General features: G+C 43.7%; 1 protein-coding gene across 1 annotated transcript in view; it reads left to right on the top strand.

The window, feature by feature from the left end:
• The first annotated feature begins 16,577 nt into the window (after window positions 1–16,577).
• The window catches only part of ADGRA1 (adhesion G protein-coupled receptor A1), a 391,892-nt gene continuing 381,978 nt past the window's right edge, over window positions 16,578–26,491 (top strand). The window contains exon 1 of the mRNA XM_066621619.1: window positions 16,578–16,990. Within this exon, the coding sequence (XP_066477716.1) occupies window positions 16,767–16,990 (224 nt within the window). The 5' untranslated portion in view covers window positions 16,578–16,766. The remainder of the gene's footprint in view (window positions 16,991–26,491) is intronic.

Below are 26,491 nucleotides of genomic sequence, written 5' to 3'. Positions count from 1 at the left end.
GAGTTGATGAAGTGGTTCACTAACAGCCTGAAGAAAACAGTCTGAAGAAGATAATGCAGTTGGTGAAAACAGCTGCACAGCTGTTTGCAGTGTTATAATTAGATGTACCGTCTCTTCCAGTTTGCTGGATAACTCTGATCAACTCCTTGATACAAGCAATAGCAATTCAAAAGTCATTAACAGAAGAATATGTTTGGTTATATCTAAGGGCACAGTTTTACAAACCCTTCCAGGACATGGTTTTCAGGTGGTTTGCCTGATAATAATAATAACAATAATAATAATAATAACAGGTATTTATATACCGCCTTTCTTGGTCTTTATTCAAGACTTTATTCAAGGCGGTTTACATAGGCAGGTTTTATTTAAATCCCTTATTAAATAGGGATTTTTACAATTGAAAGAAGGTTTTTTCTTTCAAGAACCACTATATTTAGGTGTTTCATTCCGATCTGGCTTCACATTCTGGCCTCCATCCTCCCACTCTCAGAGCAGATGGAATTGCTCAGCTTCAGCTTGTCAGCTACTTCAAGGTCGCACAGTGCCGGTGGCCTCGAACTGGCGACCTTGTGGATGTTATCTTCAGGCAGACGGAGACTCTACCCTCTAGACCAGACCTCCTGCCCATGTTCATGTTCCACAGAGGCACTCATGAAAATACAGAATGAGACCTAACCAGATTGACTTTTTTTTGCAAGAAGTGGCTTTTTGAGGAAGTGCAGTGACAAAAAGCCAATAGACAAAGACTTCATCACATGGTGTTGGCGTGCATATGACCTCAGCATACAGCAATGCAGGTGGAAATCAGGCTAGACTGGAATATCAGGCTATGCCACAGTCATATAGCTGAAATGTTAAGGTAGAAAAATGCTTATTTTGGAGCAGAAGCATAAAATATGGGCAAAATGTCACATTGGTCATGCTGATCAGAACAGGATACAGTGCCTTTTATTTGGCAATGGTAACCATGTTTCAAAATGAGCACTCAGGTAATGGGTTGATTTAAAATAATGTGGCATTTAACTCACTCAGGCCCAGATAAATCGTGAAGTTATTCTATGAGAAAATACACCAATGAGTCACATTAATGGATTTCCACCCATGTGGGATTCACAACCACATGTTCATGGCAAACTGGGGTTTTCTTCACGGAGGAAGCTAGTCAGTCCTCAGCACTGCAAATCATCCTTCCTTTTTCAGCACGTATCCTGCTGCTCACTTGCCAACTGAAGGGTGTGGGAGTTTCTCCTTGAGGCTTGGTCCTGAGGGCAGTAAATGTCCTGCTCTTGCCAGTGAACATCACAGATAAGGATTAGGTTTGCATCCAATTATGCACTCATTATGTGGGTAATGGCCATTCCATGGCCAGCTACACATTTGGTCTGGACCTTAACCTGTACTGTATACCAATCACAAAGTAATCACAACCACCAATCACATTTAGACTGCAATCCTGTGTACACTGTCCTAGGGGTAAGCCCCATTTAACACAGTGGCAGCCCAATCTTAACTCACACTGGCACGGGGAGGCTGGCTGACCTGCCTCATATCCAACACGGGTTAAGGGGAAGAAATTCCCTTTCCCTGGGTAAAGCCGCAGCAGACTCAATGGGGCTACTCAGATCTGCGCTACCTCAAGAGGTGGTGCAGTTCCAAGCAGCCCAGAGCTGCTCTGGCATGTCTAGGACCAGGGTTAGGATCTGGCACAAGTGCCACATCTTGGCCCCATCCCCTGCTCACTTGCTGCCTGCCCACAGGCCCACCCGTCGCCCACCCTCCACCCACTCCGAAACATCTCTTTCCCACCCTCCCCATGCTCCCCAGACCCTGCACCAGCCTGGCTCAGCTGACGCTGGTTTACCTGTCCACTAGCCCGATAGGGCTTGGGCTGGCCTCTCGAAGCCAGCACACATCCGTGCTCTGGACTCCTTGCCAGCACTTTCTCAAGAGGTGGTGAGAAAGTGCTTTATGACACTTTCTCTACATGCAAGCGGACTTGTGGCGGCCCATCATCATTTCAGGATTGCATCCTGAGAGTTACTTCTGAATAGACAGGTCTAGGTCTGCACTATTATTCAGTTAGAGCAGGGGTGCCCAAACCCCGGCCCAGGGGCCACTTGCTGCCCTCGAGGCCTCTCAATGCGGCCCTCGGGGAGACCCCAGTCTCCAATGAGCCTCTGGCCCTCCAGAGATTTGTTGAAGCCCGCACTGGCCCGATGCAACTTCTCTCAGCGTGAGGGCGACTGTTTGACCTCTCACTTGAGCTGTGGGATCAGGGCTCCCTACACTGCTTGCTGTTTCATGTCTGTGATGCAGCAGAAGCAGCAAAGGAAAGGCCAACCTTGCTTTGTGCAAGGCCTTTTATAGGCATTGAGCTATTGCAAGACCTTCATTCATTCATATAAGTTCATCTTTAATATATTCATTTATGTAAACTTATTCAAATTTTAATGTAAATTAATTCTTCCCCCCCCCCGGCCCCCAACACAGTGTCAGAGAGCTGATGTGGCCCTCCTGCCAAAAACGTTGAACACCCCTGAGTTAGAAAGCTGATTCCAAAATTCACAGTTTACTATCGGAGGCACAGTGCTTACAAGGTTTTGCTTTTATACATTCAATTAAACATAATAAAATGCTTGCATGGCTGAATGAATGTATTAAACTAATAAAGCATAACGACAAATATTATTGTATTTATTTTGAGATTTTAATTTATTATTAGCCATTTTGAAGACATTTGAAAGGGCTAAAGGGCAGGGTATAAATATCTAGATAAAATAAAATAGACCTTAAATGAAACAGATTGGTTGTACTTATAATATTCAGTTGGTATGGATTTTGGAAGTGTGTTTCAGGTAACCATCTTGCACATATCAAAGACTGGTGATTTGCATCCAATAGCGGTAACATGGATTTGACTCAAATTTAGTGTTTTGTCTGCTGATAACACATTAAGAAAAGGTCACTTGTAATTTTGAACTGTTTTGGTAACATTTATTTCATACTAATCTCTGGTTATACTAATAGTAACTTATGCTAATAATTCTGAAGATAATGTTTAATATCCCAGTATTTTTATTTATTTTATTAGTTCATTTATATTAATTTTATTAATCTCTTTACAAATTCAGGTATACAATTAAAAACAGTAACTTTTAATGAGTACATAATGTCTTTCTCAGATCAACATGGTATCTGTAGGAAAAAAAAAATCTGATTGTACAATAGATTGACTACACATGACGACCGCATTCCAATTTCGTGAGCCAGGTTAATAGCAACATGAAATTTCAAAGCCCAGCAAGATTGAAGTAGAGTGGTTCTATCCAATAATGCTGGCTATGCGGATTTTATTCAACAGGTGCTAGAAATTCCCAAACATGGTGTTTTGCCATTTCCTGTAAATTTCAGCATATGTAATTCAGGAATTGAGGCAAACCCAGCATCATAGGCAGCTCCATGGCAAAAACTATGGTGAGATCTCAACAACAATGCTCATCCATACAACCCCAAAATAGAGACCAGTTAGCTTTACCAACTTGTTCAACCAGCCCTACTCAAGCTAGAAATGAAGTAAATTCTATTGTAAATAAACAAGTCTAACCCTGATCTGTAAAGGAAGAGAAAAGGGTACATGTATAGAGGCACAGATATTCTACCTTAACTACTGAGTGAGAAAAGTTGCAACAGAGCAAAGGAAACCAAAGTTCTTGAAAAACTGTCATCAGATAGTGATTAAGTTAAAATTGATTATCACTTATGCCTACGGATATGCCAGCCTCAAAGCCAAACAGTCAGACAACACAGTGATTGCATAGTAAAATGCACGGCTTTTGTTCAATCTGTTTGGTATATGAGGCGTATAGAACATGGACGGAATACTGCAGATTATGTATCTGTTCTGAACTTGATTGGCCTGAGTCATCCGCGCAGTTTGCCTCAAAGAGATAAATGCTTACAGGCTCTAGGAGCAAATGAATTAACTGTTTCAGAGATAAACTTAGTGTGGCCTGAATGTAATTCTTAGAGAAGAAAACAGAATGGAGGAAAGACATTTCTGAATACAGTCAAAAGCGTATATGCTATTGGTCAGACATAGTCAGAGAGTTTTGGCAAACAAGTCTTCTTGTCCAGTTGAAGGAAATCCCCAATGTGATCTCAAAGAACTGTTTCTTCCTATTTGGAAAACTGGAAAAAAAATTGACCTTAATCTGTACTCGGGATTGCTCATTGCTTTCCAGTTATGAAGAAGAGATATCAAATACTATCTTAATAATTGCTGGCTGGCCTCCAGTTCAGCACTTGGATCTGTACCCAGTCTAACCTAGGGAAGTGACTTTCACTTATAGAAAGGCATAGCACTGCCTTCTAATAATAAGGTAGCATTATTTATTTATTTATTTACTTACTTACTTAGGGCCCAATCCTATCCAATTTTCCAGCACCGGTGCAGCCACAATGCAGCCCTGAGTTAAGGGAAAAAATGTTCCCATAGCCTGAGGAGGCCTCTGTGACTGCACCCCCAGCACAGGAAGCAGTGCATACCCCATATGCACAGCAGTACCAGCACTGGAAAACTGGATAGGATTGGGCCCTCACTTACTTATATCCCACCTTCCTTCCACTGGGTGCAAGGTGATGTACACAGGGCCCCCAGGTGGTCTCTTGTCCAAGCATTGACTTGATGTAAATCTTCTTATGTTGCTGCATGAAGTGCCTTCAGATATGCCTTTGGACAAGTAATTAGTGACAATTTTGCTTTGGTGACCATGCTTGACACTGGTATTGCTCAAACATTTCAGAAACATTTCTGAGTTGTGTTTTGGTTTTTTTTGCAATACTGTCTAGAGCCTGCCTTACCAGCTGAAGCCAACAAGTTGCAGGTTGCCCCAGGGGTCCCTGCACCATGCAATGGCCAGTGAGCCTGGCCTTTCCACAGCAGCCACTGCTGCTTCTGACTCACAGCCTGGGCTTTGGGTCCCAGCCATGATCATTCTGGTCTCTCCACTTCAAAGGCCACTGGGATGGCCATCGATGTTGGATGCTGAGGGGTTAACAGGCTTCCAGTGATGCTGGCTTCCTGGGCAGGCAATGCAGCCAACAGCCAGGCCCCACACATCGTGCCAGGCCACCTTTCTCAGTACTGCAGGGAAGACCTTGGCAGGAAGGGCGGGAGGAGGAGACAAATGAGGGGCATGGCATGAGGGGTGGCAAGGGGTGGCAGGGGCAAGGGTGGGTCTTGTCTTAGGTGTGGCAGCTGGAAGGATGGAGGAGCTCCCTAAGGAGTCTGGGGATACATAAACCCAAAAAGGCCAATGAGCAGCTCAGGAGAAGAGTAGTGACTAGCTGGAAAGAAGGCTGGCAAGGTTCTAGTGACCTAGCAAAGTGAGCAAAGGAAAGGAAAGATGCCATAACTCTGTGGTCTGAGGCCCAGCTGGGTTATCTTTGGGGTGCACCGACCCTGCCCAGAAGCATACAAATACATACTGAACTAAGCTTTAACAGTCTAATGAACTAGTAGGATGTGTACCATAAAGACATCCTGAAGAGAAAAGTGCAAGAGAAGAAAGTCATAGGTTTGAGACATAGCTGTCGACACACCAATTGGCACAACTTTTCAGAACAGATTAAAAAATGCAGACATGTTTAACTTTCTTGCATAAAGGAACATATAACATTCATAGTGACCTGCACTTAGAGAGAGCAGTCCATCACAACAGTCAAGTAATGCTCTGGCAGGGTCGCTCCATCAATGAGAGAGGGAAAGGATAGGATTAGTGGCTAAGGGCTCAGTCCTCTCCAACATCCCGTAGCCGATGCAGCCATGACAACAGGGCGAGTGTTGCATCCTGCAATGAGAGAGCAGTCACAAAGGTCTCCTCAAGGTAAAGGAACCTGTATTCTCTTCCCTTGAGGATGCATTGCGGTTGCATTTGCGCTGAAAAATTGGATAGGATTGGGCCCTAAGCTCTCAGTCTGTTGGCCTTTTTCCATTTCTCTATTACAGTTTGAGTGGACAATATAAGTAACCATTAATTAATTTAATTATTTATTTGTTCTTTTCTATGTTTCTACCCTCCAATTGCTCTGAGTTACTTGCACACTATTTAAATGTTTACATAAATTTTACAAAGCTACTTTTACATTTAGAAATGGGAATACTTGGACCCTATTCATATGTACTCCTGGCAACACAGGTGCTGAACTGCTACCTTGTAGTGCAATATCATGCCACAGGGGCATTTGGGAAGGGCCTATACAAATCCTTCCACCCAGATAGTCACATTACTCTCACATTTCCAGTGTGGAGTACCAAATGCAGATATCTCCAGGGCACATGAGAATTGGGCCTTATTACCATAGCATTTAGATAAAGCAAACTGTATCACACTATACTTTTTAGCCCTTATGTTCAGAATAAAGTGGCACCCACTGCATGCCAAAATATATTACACTTTTGGAGGGAGGAGTGTATGGGCTAGCTGACGCTCTCATACACACTATTTTTCTCCAGAGTCTACAATCAAAACAAAGTGATTGGCTGCAGTTACTTGCTCACTGGAAAAATACACTTTGCTAGTACAGTAGTATAGGAAATCATGGTCCACAATAGATTTTAATGTGCTGGCTTTCATATGTTCTTTAAGAACACATTCATGAAAAAAACACACAACCCTCCCCCCAGCCATCAAAAGCATTACCCAATTTCTACTAAAAGCAGTTAAATGTGTATGTATGTTTTTAGCAAGAGTTTAGGAAATGAACCCTGATGAAAAGAAGCAACTCTGCTATGACTTGGGCTTGGGTTTCACTTCATAAATCTTTATAAAAGTGTGTGTTGCTTCTACACAAACTGAGCAGGTGGTAAAATAGTGGTTCCTAGATTGCTTATCTGGCCTTGTGCCATTTTGCTCTATTTATGAGTTTAATAGGTACAAACTGAAAAATTTGACAGATGTCTCCTCCCATGCAGCAGGGCAAAGTCCTAACCGGATGCTTGTTTTTAATGTTTTATTTTTCTTTCAGCCCACTGACCAGGAAACATAACTTGGGTCACTGTTTTAGAGAGCCATAGCCAGGTAGCAATCAGATGGATCCTCACTTTCCACAATGACCAATGTACCTAAGAATTAAATGGTACATTGTGTGAAGTTATATTATTCTTTTCTCTGCTTTAACCCCATCCCCCGTCTTCCCATAAGCAGTCTGATTGGCTATGTTTCAGTGTAAGATTAGATGGGGAGAGACTGCTTGGATTTTTTTAATCCTCTGGTCCCCTTTCAATTCAAAAACATCTTCCCTAAACTTCTTTTTATCCTACTGAGAGAAAAGAAGCAGAGAAGGGTCAATGTATCTTCTGCCTGCCCCCTACAGGTGAAAAAAACAGATTGGGGAGAGTTATTCTGATTTAAAAGAACAGCCAGAGGTACACTCAGAAAACATGCCTCTATCCTTGAACCCTTCCTCCACTTAGATCTGCAGCTTGGCCAAAGCTGCTGTGAATTAAAAAGAAAATTAAAAAGAAAAACAAACAATGCACCTTTTCATTGTGGATTCAACACCTGCATCTGGTTGGCCACTGTGAGATACAGGAAGTTGGACTACATGAGCACTTGGCCTGATCCAGCAGGGCTCTTCTTATATTCTTATGTCTTATCAATGTCAATGACTCTCTGTCTTTAGCCACAGAAGGCAGAAAGGGTGTGTATAATCAAATTTGCCGCCCATTCTCAAAATAACATATGGGTTTTGAAAACTGAAGTTCTTATGGGTTTTGAGGAATGCTGTCATGTTGCAGGAAGTTCATCTGAGCATCAATGAGCAATCTGGATACAGAGATCTTACCCTGTTCCAGCATTCTGTGATTGCTTTCTGAAAAACATTCTTGTTCCTTCACTGCTTCGAAGTGGGCCACAATCTTTTTCTAAACGCACATGACTTTTTCTTCAGTGCACACATTGTAAATCTTGGCAGCTGACTAAAAACAATAATATGAAAAATGATCACTAAGTGTGTGCACTGTTGCAAAGATTATAAGCAACTCTGAACTTGAAATTTATATTTCTAAAGCAGGGGTATCAATTTACAGTCTGTGGGCTGAATGTATCCTCCAAGGATTGTTACTGTTAGCTCTTGGGTTCTGGTTAGAAGTTTGAGAATCTCAACCTTTTTTATTTTTAAAGAAACAACTTAATGGACTTCACCATTAGAGTTAAATTATGAGCGCATTACTGAATGAGCGCAAGCTTTTCATCCCCGTTGTGAAGTTCAGTGCTTACATAGTCAATGAAATTGACAAAATATAAATGTATATATGAATAACAATGTTGAAACAGTCCACTAGCCCAATTCTGCTTCACTATCAACAGCAAAAGTGTTAGTATTTCTGGAGGGCAGGAAAAGGATAGAAACTTTCCAGCCTGTATCCTTTTGACCTTTCATATATAAAATATATCACTGTCAAGCATTTCCTTCATTGTGAATTGACATTTCCCAGCATCCCTGGCACTGGTTGTGCTGCTGTAGCAGTACAAAGGAGGGAGAAGGGAAAAACGGAGAATGACTTTCATTCATGAAATCTCCACAGCCAGGTAAGTGTGTGTGAGACAGCTCTTTTCTAATTTGGGTTGCAATCTGAGTTACAAAAGAATGATGGTGGCAGGGCCTCTGAGAGTAATTTTATCAGGGGGTACATAGTTTCTTTTGGGCCCCTTTGCAAAGAGGGAGAGGTGAAACAGAGCTGGGGAGGGTGGTGATGGGCAAGCAGAACAGGGGCAGGGAGCGGCAAAACAGGGTAGGGGGAGGGTAAAGACAGCTGGAAAAGTCTTTGGAGCCCAGGTCTACCAACCCATGTGGCATCAGTAGTGTCCCCAGCATCCCGTGCAGGCAACAAGTCTGAGTAGATAGGAAAACATAAGATTCCAGGAAATTTCTGGACCCCCCCCCCTTTGGACCCTGGGCCCCCCTTTGGACCCTGGGCCCGGGTACAAATTACCCCCTTTACCCCCCCCTCTCCTAGGCCCTGGATGGTGGTGGAGGGTGGGAAAAGAACAATTCAGTTTTGAATAGCGACATACTGTGTACGCATGCCAAGTTTGAATGCTGAAGCAGGTCATTATAACATTTAGCAATATCACTAATAAAAACATAAAATATCAATTACAACAAATGCACATTTTCCTCATGTGCCTGGGAAGTGGCTCTCAACCCATGGACCTTCACTTTTAAGTCTGTCTACTAATAGTGTTATCCAGGTCATTCATCTCACACTCCACCTACTACATTATGCTCCATTATTATTTCCAAGACTGAATGGAACTTCATCCTGAGGGTACAAACATCTGGTTATTACCAGGTTTAGCTAGGAAGGGCATGTGCCAGAACATGCTTGGTGGTTGCCCCACAATTCTTTCCCTAGACCAGTGGTTCTCACATATTTAGCACCAGGACCCACTTTTTAGAAAGATAATTTGTCAGGTCCCACCAGAAGTGATGTCATGACCGGAAGTGACATCTTCAAGTAGGAAAATTTTTTAACAATTTAGGCTGCAATCCTACCCACGGTTACCCAGGAGTAAGTCCCATTTACTATCATTGTTAAAAGAATATGCATAGTAGCTTGTTAAAAGAACAGGTCTGTAACGTTTCCCCAAATGCAGTCACATCCCATGGGAGCATCAAGTTTGATATAGTAAAAATAAAATATTGAAATGAATGGGGACCCACCTGAAATTGACTCGTGACCCACCTGGTGGGTCCTGACCCACAGTTTGAGAAACACTGCCCTAGACACTTAAAACCGATGCCCCAGCTGATTCCCAAGGTATTGTCAGAATGTTTAACCAGTCAAATCAGGTCACTTGGGAGTGGGGACATTTTTATATTAGATATGTTCTAAATCTAAAATAATATTGAGTTGGCAGAAAATTATATAAGTACACTCATACAGGGGAGCAGAGAGGCAAATGAATTGTGTTCATTCTGTTTATTTTGGATAGAATAGAACCCTTAAGTGACATTTTATTGCTGTATAAAAGTTGTCTTCTCTTATAAAGCACAATGCTATACAATGGATACTGCTATATTGCTGTTATTGCAATATATTGCACAATAATTTGAATAAGACATCTGGAATGGAGCACTTGGGAAAAAAGGAATAGCAAATGCACAGTAATCTCTAATATGTTTAATACTGCTGATGCAAAATGAGTAACTTTGACAAAAACCAGTCTTCCTGAAGAAGTTGAAAAAATGCTTTATCTATGGGGGAAACAGTAGGAGACCTTTAATGATGTCCATAATCCCAATTTTCTAATCTCCCCCAAATTTTAATCAAATCATTATTAATGTGAACTTTCAAAAAAAAAAAAAAAAAAACAGTAGCTAAGGGGGCTAACATATCAGGTCGGGGGCCAGGCCCCCTATGTAATTCAAGTACTGGGTATGACATGTTTGCAGTTCCTCTTGAAGGTTTCTATGTCCTCTTCATGTCACCCGGATCTGCCTGCTCTTTAGTACAGTCCTCCAAAAAGCCTCTCAGAAACTAATTACATAATGTTTCAGTTTCATTTTTACCCTTTTAAGAGCCCCTTATTAAGGACAGATATGTACATGATAGTAAATGAAATTACATTACGAAGTTTGGCAAGAGCCTGACATAGGCTGTAATCCTATACACATTTACTTGGGAGTAAGTTCTATTGATCCCAGTGGGGCTTGCTTCTGAGTAGATATGCATAGATTTGCATTGATAATGAGCCAATGCCGCCACCACTCAGCAGACTAGTCACTAAGAGGTTCTCCCCCTCCCCATAAGATAGGATTATGACCCAAGTCTTAATGAACACAATGGGTTTACTTCTGAGTAAATAACACAATTTTCAAACCCCTCTAAACATTAGTTAGGGCAGAATTGCCTTCAAATGGGCATATAGTGGGCATAACGGGAACCTGATGGAATGGGGAGAATCAGTGGGATACCACAATCCCGGGCTATATAAACTCTACAGGAGGGACAGGCAGGGGTGTGTTGGAGGTGGGGTGGCCATTTATGTTAAGGAAGGGATAGAATCCAGCAAAGTAGAGACTGAAGGCGGGTCTGACTCCACCGTAGAATCTCTGTGGGTTAAATTACCAGGCCTGTGGAGCGATGTAATACTGGGTTAAATGACTGTGCCTTAGAGCAGCTAGTAATGGAGCCCACCAGAGGACAGGTGACTCTGGATTTAATATTGTGCAGTACCCAGGACCTGGTTAGAGATGTCAATGTTATGGAGCCATTGGGGAACAGTGATCATGCTGCGATTCGTTTTGACGTGCACGTTGGGGGAAGAATACCAGGCAAATCTCTCACAAAAACCCTTGACTTCTGACGGGCGGACTTCCCTCAAATGAGGAGGCTGGTTAGAAGGAGGTTGAAAGGGAAGGTAAAAAGAGTCCAATCTCTCCAGAGTGCATGGAGGCTGCTTAAAACAACAGTAATAGAGGCCCAGCAGAGATGTATACCACAAAAAAAGAAGGGTTCCACTAAATCCAGGAGGGTGCCCGCATGGCTAATGAGTCAAGTTAGAGAGGCTATAAAGGGCAAGGAAGCTTCCTTCCATAAATGGAAGTCTTGCCCTAATGAGGAGAATAAAAAGGAACATAAACTGTGGCAAAAGAAATGTAAGAAGGTGATACGGGAGGTCAAGCGAGACTATGAGGAACGCATGACCAGCAACATTAAGGGGAATAATAAAAGCTTCTTCAAATATGTTAGAAGCAGGAAACCCGCCAGAGAAGCGGTTGGCCCTCTGGATGGTGAGGGAGGGAAAGGGGAGATAAAAGGAGACTTAGAGATGGCAGAGAAATTAAATGAGTTCTTTGCATCTGTCTTCACAGCAGAAGACCGCGGGCAGATACCGCTGCCCGAACGGCCCCTCCTGACCGAGGAATTAAGTCAGATAGAGATTAAAAGAGAAGATGTTTCAGACCTCACTGATAAATTAAAGATCAATAAGTCACCGGGCCCTGATGGCATCCACCCAAGAGTTATTAAGGAATTGAAGAATGAAGTTGCTGATCTCCTGAGTAAATATGCAACTTGTCCCTCAAAACAGCCACGGTGCCAGAAGACTGGAGGATAGCAAATGTGATGTCTATCTTTAAAAAGGGAAATAGGGGGGGACCCGGGAAACTATAGGCCAGTCAGCCTAACATCTATACCGGGTAAGATGGTGGAATGCCTCATCAAAGATAGAATCTCAAAACACATAGACGAACAGGCCTTGCTGAGGGAGAATCAGCATGGCTTCTGTAAGGGTAAGTCTTGCCTCACAAACCTTATAGAATTCTTTGAAAAGGTCAACAGGCATGTGGATGCTGGAGAACCTGTGGACATTATATATCTGGACTTTCAGAAGGTGTTCGACATGGTCCCTCACCAAAGGCTACTAAAAAACTTCACACTCAGGGAATTAGAGGACAGGTCCTCTCCTGGATTGAGAACTGGTTGAAGACCAGGAAACAGAGAGTGGGTGTCAATGGGCAATTTTCACAATGGAGAGAAGTGAAAAGCTGTGTGCCCCAAGGATCTGTCCTGGGACCGGTGCTTTTCAACCATAAATGACTTGGAGACAGGGTTGTGCAGTGAGGTGGCTAAGTTTGCAGACGACACCAAACTTTTACGAGTGGTGAAGACCAGAAGTGATTGTGAGGAGCTCCAGAAGGATCTCTCCAGACTGGCAATTTTCACAATGGAGAGAGGTGAAAAGCGGTGTGCCCCAAGGATCTGTCCTGGGACCGGTGCTTCTCAACCTCTTCATAAATGACCTGGAGACAGGGTTGAGCAGTGAAGTGGCTAGGTTTGCAGACGACACCAAACTTTTCCGAGTGGTGAAGACCAGAAGTGATTGTGAGGAGCTCCAGAATGATCTCTCCAGACTGGCAAAATGGGCAGCAAAATGGCAGATGCGCTTCAATGTCAGTAAGTGTAAGGTCATGCACATTGGGGCAAAAAATCAAAACTTTACATATAGGCTGATGGGTTCTGAGCTGTCTGTGACAGATCAGGAGAGAGATCTTGGGGTGGTGGTGGACAAGTCGATGAAAGTGTCGACCCAATGTGCGGCAGCAGTGAAAAAGGCCAATTCTAATCTTGGGATCATTTGAAAAGGTATTGAGAACAAAATGGCTAATATTATAATGCCATTGTACAAATCGATGGTAAGGCCACACCTGGAGTATTGTGTCCAGTTCTGGTCACCACATCTCAAAAAAGACATAGTGGAAATGGAAAAGGTGCAAAAGAGAGCGACTAAGATGATTACGGGGCTGGGGCACCTTCCTTATGAGGAAAGGCTACGGCGTTTGGGCCTCTTCAGCCTAGAAAAGAGGTGCCTGAGGGGGGACATGATTGAGACACACAAAATTATGCAGGGGATGGATGGAGAGATGCTCTTTACACTCTCACGTAACACCAGAACCAGGGAACATCCACTAAAATTGAGTGTTGGGAGAGTTAGAACAGACAAAAGAAAATATTTCTTTACTCAGCATTTGGTTGGTCTGTGGAACTCCTTGCCACAGGATGTGGTGATGGCGTCTGGCCTGGACGCCTTTAAAAGGGGATTGGACAAGTTTCTGGAGGAAAAATCCATTACGGGTTACAAGCCATGATGCGTATGTGCAACCTCCTGATTTTAGAAATGGGCTATGTCAGAATGCCAGATGCAAGGGAGGGCACTAGGATGCAGGTCTCTTGTTATCTGGTGTGCTCCCTGGGGCGTTTGGTGGGCCGCTGTGAGATACAGGAAGCCTGTACATGGGCCTATGGCCTGATCCAGTGGGGCTGTTCTTATGTTAAATGCCTGTAATATTTCTTAGACATGATTGGAATACAAAATTTAAGAGTAAATATTTCAAGAATAAGAGACAAGGCTGAAAGCGCAGTTAGTGACGTGAGGGGGGGCCTAAGTGGATTTCCCAATGTCTTTTTCTTTGCTTAAAAGCAGCCACAGGGAGTGGTTGGGCATAATTTGGATTCGTACAACAGAGGTACCAGTTTTTCCCCCTAAGTGAATACTAGCAGCTTCAGAAGGGAGGATTTAAATCAGGGAGCAGCATGAGAGGGGAAGAAGATTAATCTCTTTCCCCTGGTGCAACATTCCAAATTCAAATGGCTACCCCTTGCTTTTAAGGGTATCTCCTCAGGTCTCATCTAGTTTGGATTTTATGCCCTGCAGCACTCTCCAGACAGCAAATTACTGCACAGCAATGCCTACTTAACTGACTGATTACATTTATCACATAATAAACATTGTATACTTCAGTACATATGCATACTTCGGTATTCAGACAGCCATGTTCACACACACTTTTTATACAAGATTACTGTCCCAACAAACTTAGTGTTGCTGTGGAGTATTTGTACAAGGGGACCAGCCTCCCTGCTTGGGGGGGGGGATAGAAATCTCTGACCTTTCTTTGGTCTAGACCAGGGGTGCTCAAACTTTCAACTTTAGGGATGCTGGACCTTTAACAAGTGTATAGAAGAGAGAATTGCAGCAGGTGCAGCTTGTCATCTGCGGGACGACAAGTTGCACCTGCTGCAATTCTCTCTTCTATACACTTGTTAAAGGTCCAGCATCCCTAAAGTTGAAAGTTTGAGCACCCCTGGTCTAGAATAGCAATTTTCAATTTGCAAATAGTCTGCAGGTATTCCAAGGGAGTTTGGTTGAGGGTAATTTATTAGTGGATATATTAGTATTCTGTGACCTTTCCTAGAAAAAAAGAACATATGCATGTTTTGACCCATGAGGCCTCTTTACCCCACCTTGTTATTTCCAAGCCCAAGTGAAACTCTGGGTGGCAGTGCCAAGCTTCCTGTCCAAATAGAGAGAGGCAGGGCTATTTAACATACACTAATTGAAGGCAGGAAATACATGAGTGGCAGCCAAGCAGACCAATCAAAAACCCAAAAGAGGCATATTGGCTTTTTGGAAACAGTTACATTAGGAGACTGGACAAAAATCTTGTTGATTCTACAAAGTTTGTCACTGTTGAGTAGAAACATTGAAAAGTATTTTCAACACTGTTGAATGCATGTTGTCTATGTACCTTCCTTGGACTGGGTGAGAGATCTGTTTGTGTTAAGTGCATGTGAGTCAGTAGAATTAACTATTGTCTTAACCCATTTAGGGCGCAATGCAGCTAACAAACATTCCCTTCCTTGAGGAGGCCTCCATGTCTATCCCCCAACTGCAGGATGCCGCACATGCCCCATTGGCACAGCTGTGTTCGTGTGGGAAAGTTGGTTAGGATTTGGGTCCTAACCCTTGTTTCTGACTCCTCCTCTCTGCTTAAACTCATTGTCCTCATGTGCCAAGTGGTCAAGCTTGATAGAGCAAGTGGGTATGAGCAAGATAACACTGCCTATGGACAGCTAATGGGGCAGTATGGTGGTGGAGGTCACCCCTTGGTGTAGCACTGCTAGAAAGGAGTACAGCATAAGTACATTTGTTACAACTATATTCCCCACTTTCTCAGCAGAAGGAGCAATGGGTTTACTGACATCATGTGAAAAAGTCTTTCTGCTCTGCCTCCTGGAGAGGAAGTGATCACTTTCTCTCTATGGTGGACAGTTTCCTGCTGCTTACACAAGTGATAAGTTTACTAATGTGTGTAAAAGCCCGATCCTATGCATGCCTTCTTAGAAATAGCTCCCATTATGGTTAATGGGGCTTACTCCCAGGTTAAGTGTAGATAGGACTGTAGCCTGGGACAACGTTCCCAGAGAATCCTGTACTGTGCATGTGTATCAGGATTAGATAAAAGTCATGCTTCTTGCAAATTTTGTTTGTTGTTCTTGCTGTTCTTTAAGTCTCACCTGCTGACTTCTTTTGACTGAGCCCAATCCTATGCCTGTCTACTCAGAAGTAAGTCCCAATCTACTTACCTAGTACTATGCCTCTCTACTCAGAAGACCCATTCCAGTCACCCAATCCTATGCCTTACTCAGAAGTAAGTCCCAATCTACTCACCTAGTACTATGCCTGTCTACTCAGAAGTAAGACCCATTCCAGTCACCCAAGCCTATGCCTTTCTGCTCAGAAGCGAGTTCCATTATAGTCAATGGAGCTTACTCTCAGGAAAGTGTGGACAGGCTTGCAGCCCGAGTCAGACAGCAGGTAAGGAACCCCGTGGCCCACCAGAGGGGCGCCCCCCCACCAGCCAGGCTGCAGGCGCTCTGCTCAGGGGGCGCCACCGAGGACGCTGGTGGGGTGGCCGAGCCCGGTGCGGGCTGACCTGGCCACCTGGCCGGGCAGCGGAAGCCTTGCCTGGGGGCGGGTCGCGCCACCACGGCGGCTGACATCAGCTGCTGCCACCGCCTGGCGGGATCTCCTCCTCAGCGGGACTCTTTCGCGGTGCGATGCTGGCGGGTGGCTGAGAGGCGACCGGGGAGGGCGGCGCTGCGCCTGGCCGCGTCCTGCTGCCAAGAGGGGCCAAGCCGCTCTCGCGGGAGGGGGTCCGCCCAGCGCGGCTGCCAGGCGAGGGGCACCTCCTGCCCATGCCCCGCTGCAGCGCGGACGCGAGGAGGAGGCGTGGTGGACGGCGAGCTCCCTTCGCCTGCAGCGGGCTGGCTGCTGTGCGCGCCGACCATGCCATGAGCTCGGCGGCGGCGGCAGCAGCAGCAGCAGCGGCAGCAGCAGCCGCCACCGCCTCCTCGTCCTCCCCAACGCAGCAGCGCCCAGGCGCCGCCGGAGTGGCTGCGGCCGCCCCCACTCGCCATGCACGGGCTGGGCAGCTGCCTCTGCTTGGTGGCGGCCACTCTGGTGGGGCTGTCGGCGGCCAACAGGAACTGCCCGGACCTGGTCGTGGACAGCTGCCTCTGCACCGCCGAGCGCTCCAAGGGACCCGGCCGGCAGACCGTCCGCATCAAAGTTGTCTGCAGCGGAGGAGAGTTGGTGGAAACTTTGCAGCCTTCCCTGCTGCCCAACCGCACCGTGTCCCTGTGAGTAAGGCGCCAGGGCTGGGCAGGGTGGAGGTGCGAAGAAGCCCCAGTCCTGAAAGGGGGGGGAGAGAGAGAGGCACTCTGCACATACTCAGAGGCACAGCTCTGCAAAGCAGGCTCTGGATCCCTGCTGAGCTCACGCTGAAACGAAATCTTGGGCACCAACTACAACAGGCGCATTGGGGAGCCTGACCTGTTTACGCACTGGTTGAGGAGTTAACTTCCATTGGTTTCAAGGGACCTTTGCTCCATGTCTGGGTATTCTCGGCTGCCTTTTAGTGCTTAACAGCCCAAGCCTATGCGTGTCTACTCAGAAGTAAGTCCCGTTAGAGTCGCTGGGGCTTACTCCCAGGAAAGTGTGGGAAAGGATTGGGCTGTAAACCAACCTGTGCAGGTTTTATAGTGACCTTTGGTGGGCGATTGGAAAGGAAATCTAGCTGTCAGGGGGTTGTCTCAGAGCCCAATCCTATGCCTGTCTACTCAGAAGTAAGTCCCATTGCAGTCAATAGTGCTTACTCCCAGGTAAGTGTGGACAGGATTGCAGCCTCACAACCCAATCCTATGCATGTCTACTCAGAAGTAAGTCCAATTACAGTCAATATGGCTTATTCCCAGGTATGTGTAGTTAGGATTGTAGCCTCCGTTCAAACCTGAAGGAGGGAGTCTAGCTATCCACAATCCAAAGCACCAGAACATGGTTTGCAGCCAAGGAGGAGGACTTCTTCAGTGCATTCCTCAAACAGGATGGATATACTAAGTGGAAGTTGTCTTTATAACAACAAGGTTGTATGGGAAAGGCTGAGCCAGTCCAGCCCAGAAATATCTGAGATCTCCTAAATCCCAGTGCAAGAATAGAGTCACACAATCTCTGGTGAACAGGGAAACTTTGACTTCCTAAAGTGATATATTTCCTTTTCAGTTGAGACATGACAAACTCATTTAACAAAGAGATGCTGAGCTAATAGTTTGTGCAGGGTGCCCTTAAGTGTCCCATGTCTTCTGCTCCCTGCAAATGAAGTCTGGCAGAAAGAGTTTCTTTGGGAATACTGGTGTGAAAGAGGAAAGTAGTGAAAATGAATAATGCTCTTGTGCACTGTTTATAAATACAAATAATGGAAGAGGCTGAAGTCACACTGTGGCTTTTTAAACTTTGGTTCTCTTTTCACTTTCCCTCTCTTTTGCATGTCTACTAGGAATTTTCTCCCTCTTGGAAATATCTTGGTAGCATTTTGTTTGCTTTCGGGGGAGCAGTGTGTGCTATGAAGTAAATTGCACACTGCCTTGCCCAGTGGTTTTGCTAATAATACTCCCACAATACAGATTATATCAACTGAGGCATCTTTAAATCTGATGGAGGATAATTTCAGACCCTAAAGATAACAGACAAAAATGAACTGTGTAATGAGGACTGTTGACTGAAATTGATGGCCTGCTCTTAACTGGATTTGAGAAATAGGATATACTGTCCATATTTTTAGAAGCCCATTTTAACTGTTTGGAGCATGCCACAAGCTACCATGTTTTGTCTGATCCAGAATGTGATGTTTGTATTCTTTGGTATGTTAAAAATACACTTTTGAGCTGCAATTGCCTGTTACATAGACTAAAATGACAATGTAACGTAAATCTGCATTTCTAAGCATATTTACTTAGAAGTCTTTCATTGAAATTGAATTTCTAAGTAAGTATGGTTAGAATTGGACTGTGAGTAAGAAGACTGAGAGGCCAATCCTATACATGTCTATTAGAAGTAAGTTCCATTATAGTAAATGGGGCTAACTCCCAGATAAGTGTGGATAGGATTTCAGCTTGATCCACTGAATGCCTAAGCTGAAGTGCTCAGTTTTAAATCCTAGAGTGGTCTTGTTGTCATACACTTCATTCTTTTAACTTGATCCATAATCTACTTCAGGCACAGTGTTGGAATTTGAGCTGATGCCCTGCACTAATTTCAATGGGACACTTAAAATGCACTTTTTTCTTTTTTGCTTTGCTGGGCTGTTGAACGAACTGTTCAAAATAGGTTAATGTAGTCTATTTATAGTGGACCCAGGAGTTCCTAGCTGTATGACATTGGTCCCTAAATCATCTTTACGCCCAAATCATACTTCTGTACTGTTGAATGTATTTGTTGACAATTCATGCTGTGAAAACGTCCAGCCTTTGCTGAACTCTTTCTTAAAATCAACATATTTTAGAGAGACAACTGGAAAAGACAGTAATTTATAACATCTGTGGAGCTTATGCTTGGAAATGTACAGATGCACTCTGTGTTCTGTTGCTCAGCATTTGGAAAGCTGTTGAATTCTTATTATTCATATGGGAATCTCATCCTCATTAAGGTACAGATGTGCTAACTGCATTTTGTCTGACAGAAATACTGTCAGAAATGCAGTCCAGAAATACTGTACTCCAAACACCACTATAAAACCTGGTGTGTTTTAAAGACATTTCTGTGGTTTCATTAGTTTAAGAGTACAATAGTCTTATCTTGCCATGAATAGGAAACACACCCACAGTGACCAAGCCTCCTGTCTTGTGCATTTCTTTATAGAAGAAAATCCCAAAGTAAGATTTACTTCTGAGTAAGTGTGAATAAGATTGTGTTGCACATGACTTTTCTTAATTCTTTAAAGAGCAACCACACACACACACACACACACACACACACACACACACACACAGAAGTATGACTCCTTTATTTGAAAAGTATGGAGTCATTCTTGTAGATCATTGCATCCCAATTCCAAACAAATCCTGCTTGCAAGCAAGACCTATTGATTTCACTTGAACCTGCTTCCCAGTAGAGGTGCTTGGGAGTGCAGTTTCATACACATTTATCTTATACAAATTTATACCTTTTTTGTCTGCAATTGAATTCAATTGAATTCAAGGTTATTGAATGCAATATACTGACAAATGTACATTGTTCCCGATCGGGTTGTTATATTAGGATGCAAGTGGATTGGTAGAAAAACAATGATGGAGCAAATCAATTTAACTCCTAGCTAAGAGGAAAGTGAAGCCAGTTGATAGTAATGCATGTTTTGCTGACATTAATCCTGCCTGTGGTGTTATAAATACAATACAACATTTTCAGAAGTGGATGGACTTATGAAAAGATAAATGTTTACTATCCATTTTATGTTTGAAAATGTTTTTGGGTCTTTAAAATAAGTTCCGCATTCTCAGAATATTTCAGAGAACACTTATATAGCTTTGATGATAACAATTAAAACTAATATAGTAATGTAAAACAGTAGTTAAAACAAGATTCTGCATAAACCAATGGAAGAGGAAATGACATTTTCAGTAGCTGACAGTTTGACTGAAAGTGTCAAATACTTTCTGCACTGAAAGTGTTTATGATGAATTAAGTTACACTTGTGTGACATTTGGCCAGCTGCAGAAATTGGTGATAAAAAGCTCAAACACTAGTGTTCATAGATATGTTTTTCTAGCTGCATTGAAGACCTTGAAAAGAACCTTTCCTTGCTGACTCGGTGCCTGTTTCCATTCAGTTTTATTGGCCCGTAGAGAAGAAACTGCAGCATATGGAACGCAACTTCTCAAATTGTTTTAACAAACTGAGAATAGAGGGATGAATAAACGAAATATGGGTTACAGATGCAACAGTATCTTTTAAAAATCATAGAAACAATTTTATCCAGTGATAAAATTTTAAGTGCAATTGCAATAAATCAAGATTCCTTTTCTTGGACGATATTTTCATGGAAAAAGAGATTGAACGGCCAAATCTTAAGACTTGTTGTGTCAACAGATAAATGAACGCAGATGAGTGTACCATGACACCACTACCATGACACTGTTATTGTAGAGAGATTACTCCCTTCTTTCAGGCAGATGTGTTTCTGGCAAGTGGTTTGGAAATGAATTGAAGATCCATTTTGCATTGGACAGTGATACTTAGCAGTGAAGGAAAATATTCTCGTAGACACACATTTGTCTGTGAGAGTTGAAATGGTCTTATGCAGGGACTGCCCAATCCTATGTTGGCCGCTCGTGCTGCAGTACAGCTGTGCCGAAATGGCCACCGCTATATCCTGTTGGGCCAAGGAGGCAGCTGGAGGTCTCCTCGGAATAACATTGTTTCCCTTATCCGGTTTCTGGCCCCAGTAGCCCTTATGTGTCTGCTGGTCTAGCTGGTGTGAAACCAGTAGACCCATGTAGGGCTTTGAGGCCTAGGAGGGAGGATAGGATTCAGTAGCGACCTCTGCTGCCATCCTTGCCCCCCTCCTGAACCTGAACCACCCCAAGCCACTCCCACCCGGTTTTGCCCCCTTCCTGCCTTCTCCCTGCCCCAGAATGCCTCACTGCCGCTCGGCGGAATACTCACTGGTAGCCCCTGGTCCACCAGTGCAGAGGCCCAGTGCCAAGTGGCACTGGCCACCACGCCAGCGCTGTTTCTCTTCTGGCCATTGCAACATGCCTTATGGCACAGTTGCACCAGCTGTTGCCAGGGCAGTGCATGGGAGACTGGCGCTGTCTGGCAATAGGATTGGTCTCCTAGTCATGTATAGGCATCTATTGTGTGATAGACTTAAAATGAAGCCTACTTAACTACAGTAGTTTATATAAATAGTAAAATTTGGAGGGAAAGGAAATTTATGGTTTAATGTCTGCTTACACCAGTGTAAACAGATCCCAAACTGTGGGTCAGGACCCACCAGTGGGTCGCAAGCCCATTTTTATGGGTTGCAAAATTTTTGAAAGATTAAAAAAACACTTTGCAAGTACCCTTGGTTGGTTTGCAAAAGAACATCATTGTTGGAATGCTAGCCTGTGGTTTGAGGCAATCTTCATATTAAAATGTCTCATTTTTCCAATTTTCTTAGTAATTGGCTTGCTTTAGATCAGGGATGTCCAAACTTTTTGGCAGGAGGGCCACATCATCTCTCTGACACTATGTCGGGGGCCAGGGGGGAAAAGAATTAATTTACATTTTAAATTTGAATAAATTTACATAAGTTTACATAAATGAATATATTAAAGGCGAACTTGAATGAATGAAGGTCTTGCGATAGCTCAATGTGTATAAAAGGCCTTGCACAAAGCAAGGCTGACCTTTCCTTTGCTGCCACTACTGCATCACAGACGCGAAACAGCAAGTAGTGGAGGAAGCTCTCATCCCACAGCTCATGTGAAAGGTCAAACAGTTGCATTCACGCTGAGAACAGTTGCGTCGGGCTAGTGCAGGCTCCAACCAATCTTCGGAGGGCCAGAGGCTCATTGGAGACTGGGGACTCCTTGAGGGCTGAATTGAGAGGCCTCGAGGGCCACATGTGGCCCTAGGGCCGGGGTTTGGGCACCCCTGCACATGATCTAAAGTTTAGATCATGTGTGAACCCTCTGTTTCTAGGAAGAGTCTAAGCACATGGATGGGTAAACCCTGACCCAGGGGCCATTTGCGGCCCTCGGGAACTCCCAATCTGACCTGCAGGGAGCTCCCAGTCTCCAGTGAGCCTCTGGCCATCGGAGACCGCCAGGCGCGAGCTGCTGGTCAAGTTAGAACAAGGCCTTTTATAGTCTTCATGTCTCTGTGTTTCCCTGGGCATTATTTTAATCCCCCCATTGCCTCTGAACAACTTATGTCTCCATGTGTTTCTGGCTTGGTCTGTATGTTTTTACTGTGCAAAAGCTATGTGGCAAACAGTTCATAGTTCTCATGTGGTTCCACATGCCTGTATTGTGGTTCTCATGTGTTTTATAAAGAAGTTCAGTTAAATTCATTCATTCATATAAGTTCTGTCTTTAATGTATTCATTTATGTTAATTTATTCAAATTTAAAATGTAAATTCTTTCTTTCCTCAGCCCCTGATACAGTGTCAGAGAGAGGATGTGGCCCTCCTGCCAAATGTTTGCCCACACCTGGTCTAGCAAATGTCTCCACACACATACTATATATAAGGTCTCTAGCAGCCTTGGCCACACAGGCCCTGATTATTATTCATTAATAATTACTTATTATTAAATACAAAAACTATTTCTTTCTAGACCTTTCTCTCTCTCTTTGGAGAAGTCTAGTGGGTTGCAATAGATTGTCATTTTAAAAAGGGTTCTGGTGCTAAAAAGTTTGGGAAGCGCTGGTTTACACTGATGCATGAAATATGGTGAAATTAAGCATAACTGCTGCTAGATGGTTTGCAAATGTGGGCTTGTATATTGTGTTTGAATGTCAAGAAGGAGCTTTCAATCTTGATTGGTATTAACAGGTTTAAAAACTGTACATCATACCATTGAATGTGAGACCCACATAAAGAAGTGTACTGTCAGTGATATGATTCGGCAGCTGTTCTGCCTTATTGATGTTTAAAAGGGAACTTTGTTTAAAATATTCTGCATGCATGCCATTCTGACTAATAATTTATGTCCCTAGAAGTGCACTGCATTCTTAGCAATACAGCAGTCTTAGCAATATGGACCTTGAAAAAAACACTCTGGTTTTGTTTTGCTTTATAATGGTGTTTGGTATAAGAAAATTTTTCCACCAGAATTGTTACTCCATATCTTTTTATTAGGTCACTTGATTGCAGATGTGACCCTACTTTTTATTTTAAGAATGTATTGAATTATGGCACCAGCTAGTTCTGACATTAGAATCTATTAAAGGATTATTTAAAAATGGCAAAGTACAGTCTGTGTTGTGTTGGAGTAATTAGTGGTTATGAGCACATCTTAGCTGGGATATGTGCTTCATGTGTTAACACTTCAGCAGATGATGGACTCAGTGAGTGGTTCAGTAAGCACTTGCAAAGTATATTTTTTTTCAGTACAGACTCCTATGGCTGAATACTTGGGGGAATATTTACATAGGATAATGTCACTGCTTGCTTAATATTATTATTTCTTGCATATCACAGCTGCCCACTCTTCAGCTGGACTTGGCGTTAATTACAAGTTGGGCCCCTTTTATATCAATAATAATTATTACTGTTAAGCGTATATACAGAGTATTGGAAACTACCATGAATTTTCTTCCTTTCTGTTTTCTTAGATGCAGTTGTACAAAACTGTGGCCAAATTGTTATTATTTTAACTACTTTAGTATGCTAAAAGTTCACTGTAATGCTAAAACCCCTAGCCCTACCTCTGTCCCCCCACCCCAAAATCCCATGCCCTCCCGCCATCCTCCCCATGCTGCTCAACGCTAACCTTGCTGCTACCAGCGGTTGGGGTTCCAGCTGTGGTGTTGATGGGGCAATGCAGACTTCCCCACCAGCACAGCTTATTCCCTGCATGGTGCAAATGTGCCATGGCATATTTGCCAAAACCCAGCGCTGGTGCTGGGGCCGGGGCCACAGCGCCAACGCTGAGGCAGAATTGGATCGGGCTGTAAGGCTGCACACTTATGCATGCTTACCTGAATGTAAGCTCCATTGAACATAATAGGACTTACCTCTGAGTAAGCATGCAGAGATTGTGCTGCATGGATACTTTAACACAAACATTTCCCAGAGTGGTACATTTGGCTAAGAACACAGCAAAACCCAATCCTTTTTGTTGTTTTTTTCAAGCTTCCATCCATCTCCTAATTCATTGGATATGCTGTTGGGTTCCCCCCTCCACACCCGAAGTTCCTACTATTTTTTAGTTCTACATACTTCTCTCATTTCACCAATTCCAGTTCCTTTCTATCCTGAGGGACTTGGGTCTGCATCTGCTTAGGTTGACTGACCCCACAAGCCAGTGTAGTGGCATATGATACTTTAACAATGAAAGCCTATGTATGTCTACACAGAAGTAAGCCCCACTGAGTTAAACAGAACCCAACATGGATTTGTCAAGCATAAATCTTGTCAGACAAATCTCATATCCTTTTTTGATCAGGTTACTAGGTTACTGGACTGTGGGAATGTGGTAGATATAATATATCTTGACTTCAGTAAGGCATTTGACAAGGTCCCACATGGCATCCTAATCAGCAAGTTGGTAAAATACAGGTTTGATGATACAGTTGTTAGATGGATTCGCAACTGGTTGGACGGCCATACACACAGGGTGTTTGTCAGTGGCTTCGTGTTGACAGCACTACCTGTGAGCAGGATCTTGGAGTTGCGGTGGATCACAGGATGAACTTGAGTCAGCAGTGTGATATGGCTGCTAAGAAGGCGAATGCAATTTTAGCCTGCATTAACAGAACTGTAGCTTCCAAGTCACGAGAAGTTGTGGTTCTGCTTTACTCTGCATTGATTATACCTCACCTGCAGTATTGTGTCCAATTCTGGGCACCCCACTTTAAGAAAGATGCAGCCAAACTGGAGCAGGTTCAGAGGAGAGTGACGAGGTTGATCAGGGGGCTGGAGAACAAGCCCTATGAGGAAAGGTTGAGGGACCTTGGCATGTTCAGCCTGGAAAAGAAAAGGCTGAGAGGGGATATGATAGCTCTCTTCAAATACCTAAAGGGCTGTCATATGGAAGAAGGGAATAATTTATTCTCAACTGTCTCTGAAAGTAGAACTAGAACCAGTGGGTAGAAACTGCAAGAGAGGAGTTTTCGATTCAAGATCAATAAAAAAATTCCTGACAGTAAGGGTGGATCGGTAGTGACACAGATTGCCAAGAGAGGTGGTGGACTCTCCCTCACTAGAGATATTCAAGCAGAGGCTTGACAAGCACCTGTTGGAGATGCTCAAAGAGGATTTCCGGCCTAAGACAAGGGGTTGGACTAGATCAGAGGTGCCCAAACCCTGGCCTGGGGGCCAGTTGCGGCCCTCAGGCACTCCCAATCTGGCCCACAGGGAACTCCTAATTTCCAATGAGCCTCTGGCCCTCCAGGGACTTGCTGGGGCCTGTGCTGGCCTGATGCAGCTGCTCTCAGTTTGAGGGCGACTGTTCAACCTCTCGTGTGAACTGTGGGATAAGGGCTCCCTCCACTGCTTGCTATTTCACATCTGTGATGATGTAGCGGCAGCGACAGAAAGGCCAGCATTGCTTTGTGCAAGACCTTTTATAGGTCTTGAACTATTGCAAGACCTTCATTCATTCATATATGTTCCATCTCTAACATAGTCATTTATGTAAATTTATTCAAATTTGAAATGTAAATTAATTCTTTTTTTTTCTTGGCCCCCGACACAGTGTCAGAAGGATGATGTGGCCCTCCTGCCAAAAAGTTTGGACACACCTGAACTAGATGACCTGTTAGGCCCCTTCCAAATCTAGGATTCTATGAAAAGGGACTTACTCCCATGTGTGTATAGGACACACATGCAACCCTGGAAACCTTGAGCTCTGATTATTTATAGCCCTATTAGTATAAGACATGCAGAATTATTGGGATTACTGTGGTAGTGTTCACTTGCCTCCCTTCCTCCTCCCCACCAGTTTTAAAAGACTTCATAGTCTCTTCATAGTCTATCAATTCACCACGGAATATGAATTATAAATTTTATACATTCAAATTAGCAGCAACTGTTACTCTGCACATGCCTGATCTCATCTAATCTAGGAAACTAAGCAGGGTCAGGCCTGGTTAGTAC

The sequence above is a fragment of the Tiliqua scincoides genome, chromosome 3 (genome assembly GCF_035046505.1).
Source record: "Tiliqua scincoides isolate rTilSci1 chromosome 3, rTilSci1.hap2, whole genome shotgun sequence".
Lineage (NCBI taxonomy): Eukaryota > Metazoa > Chordata > Lepidosauria > Squamata > Scincidae > Tiliqua > Tiliqua scincoides.
This window is presented reverse-complemented; position numbering and strand designations above follow the sequence as displayed.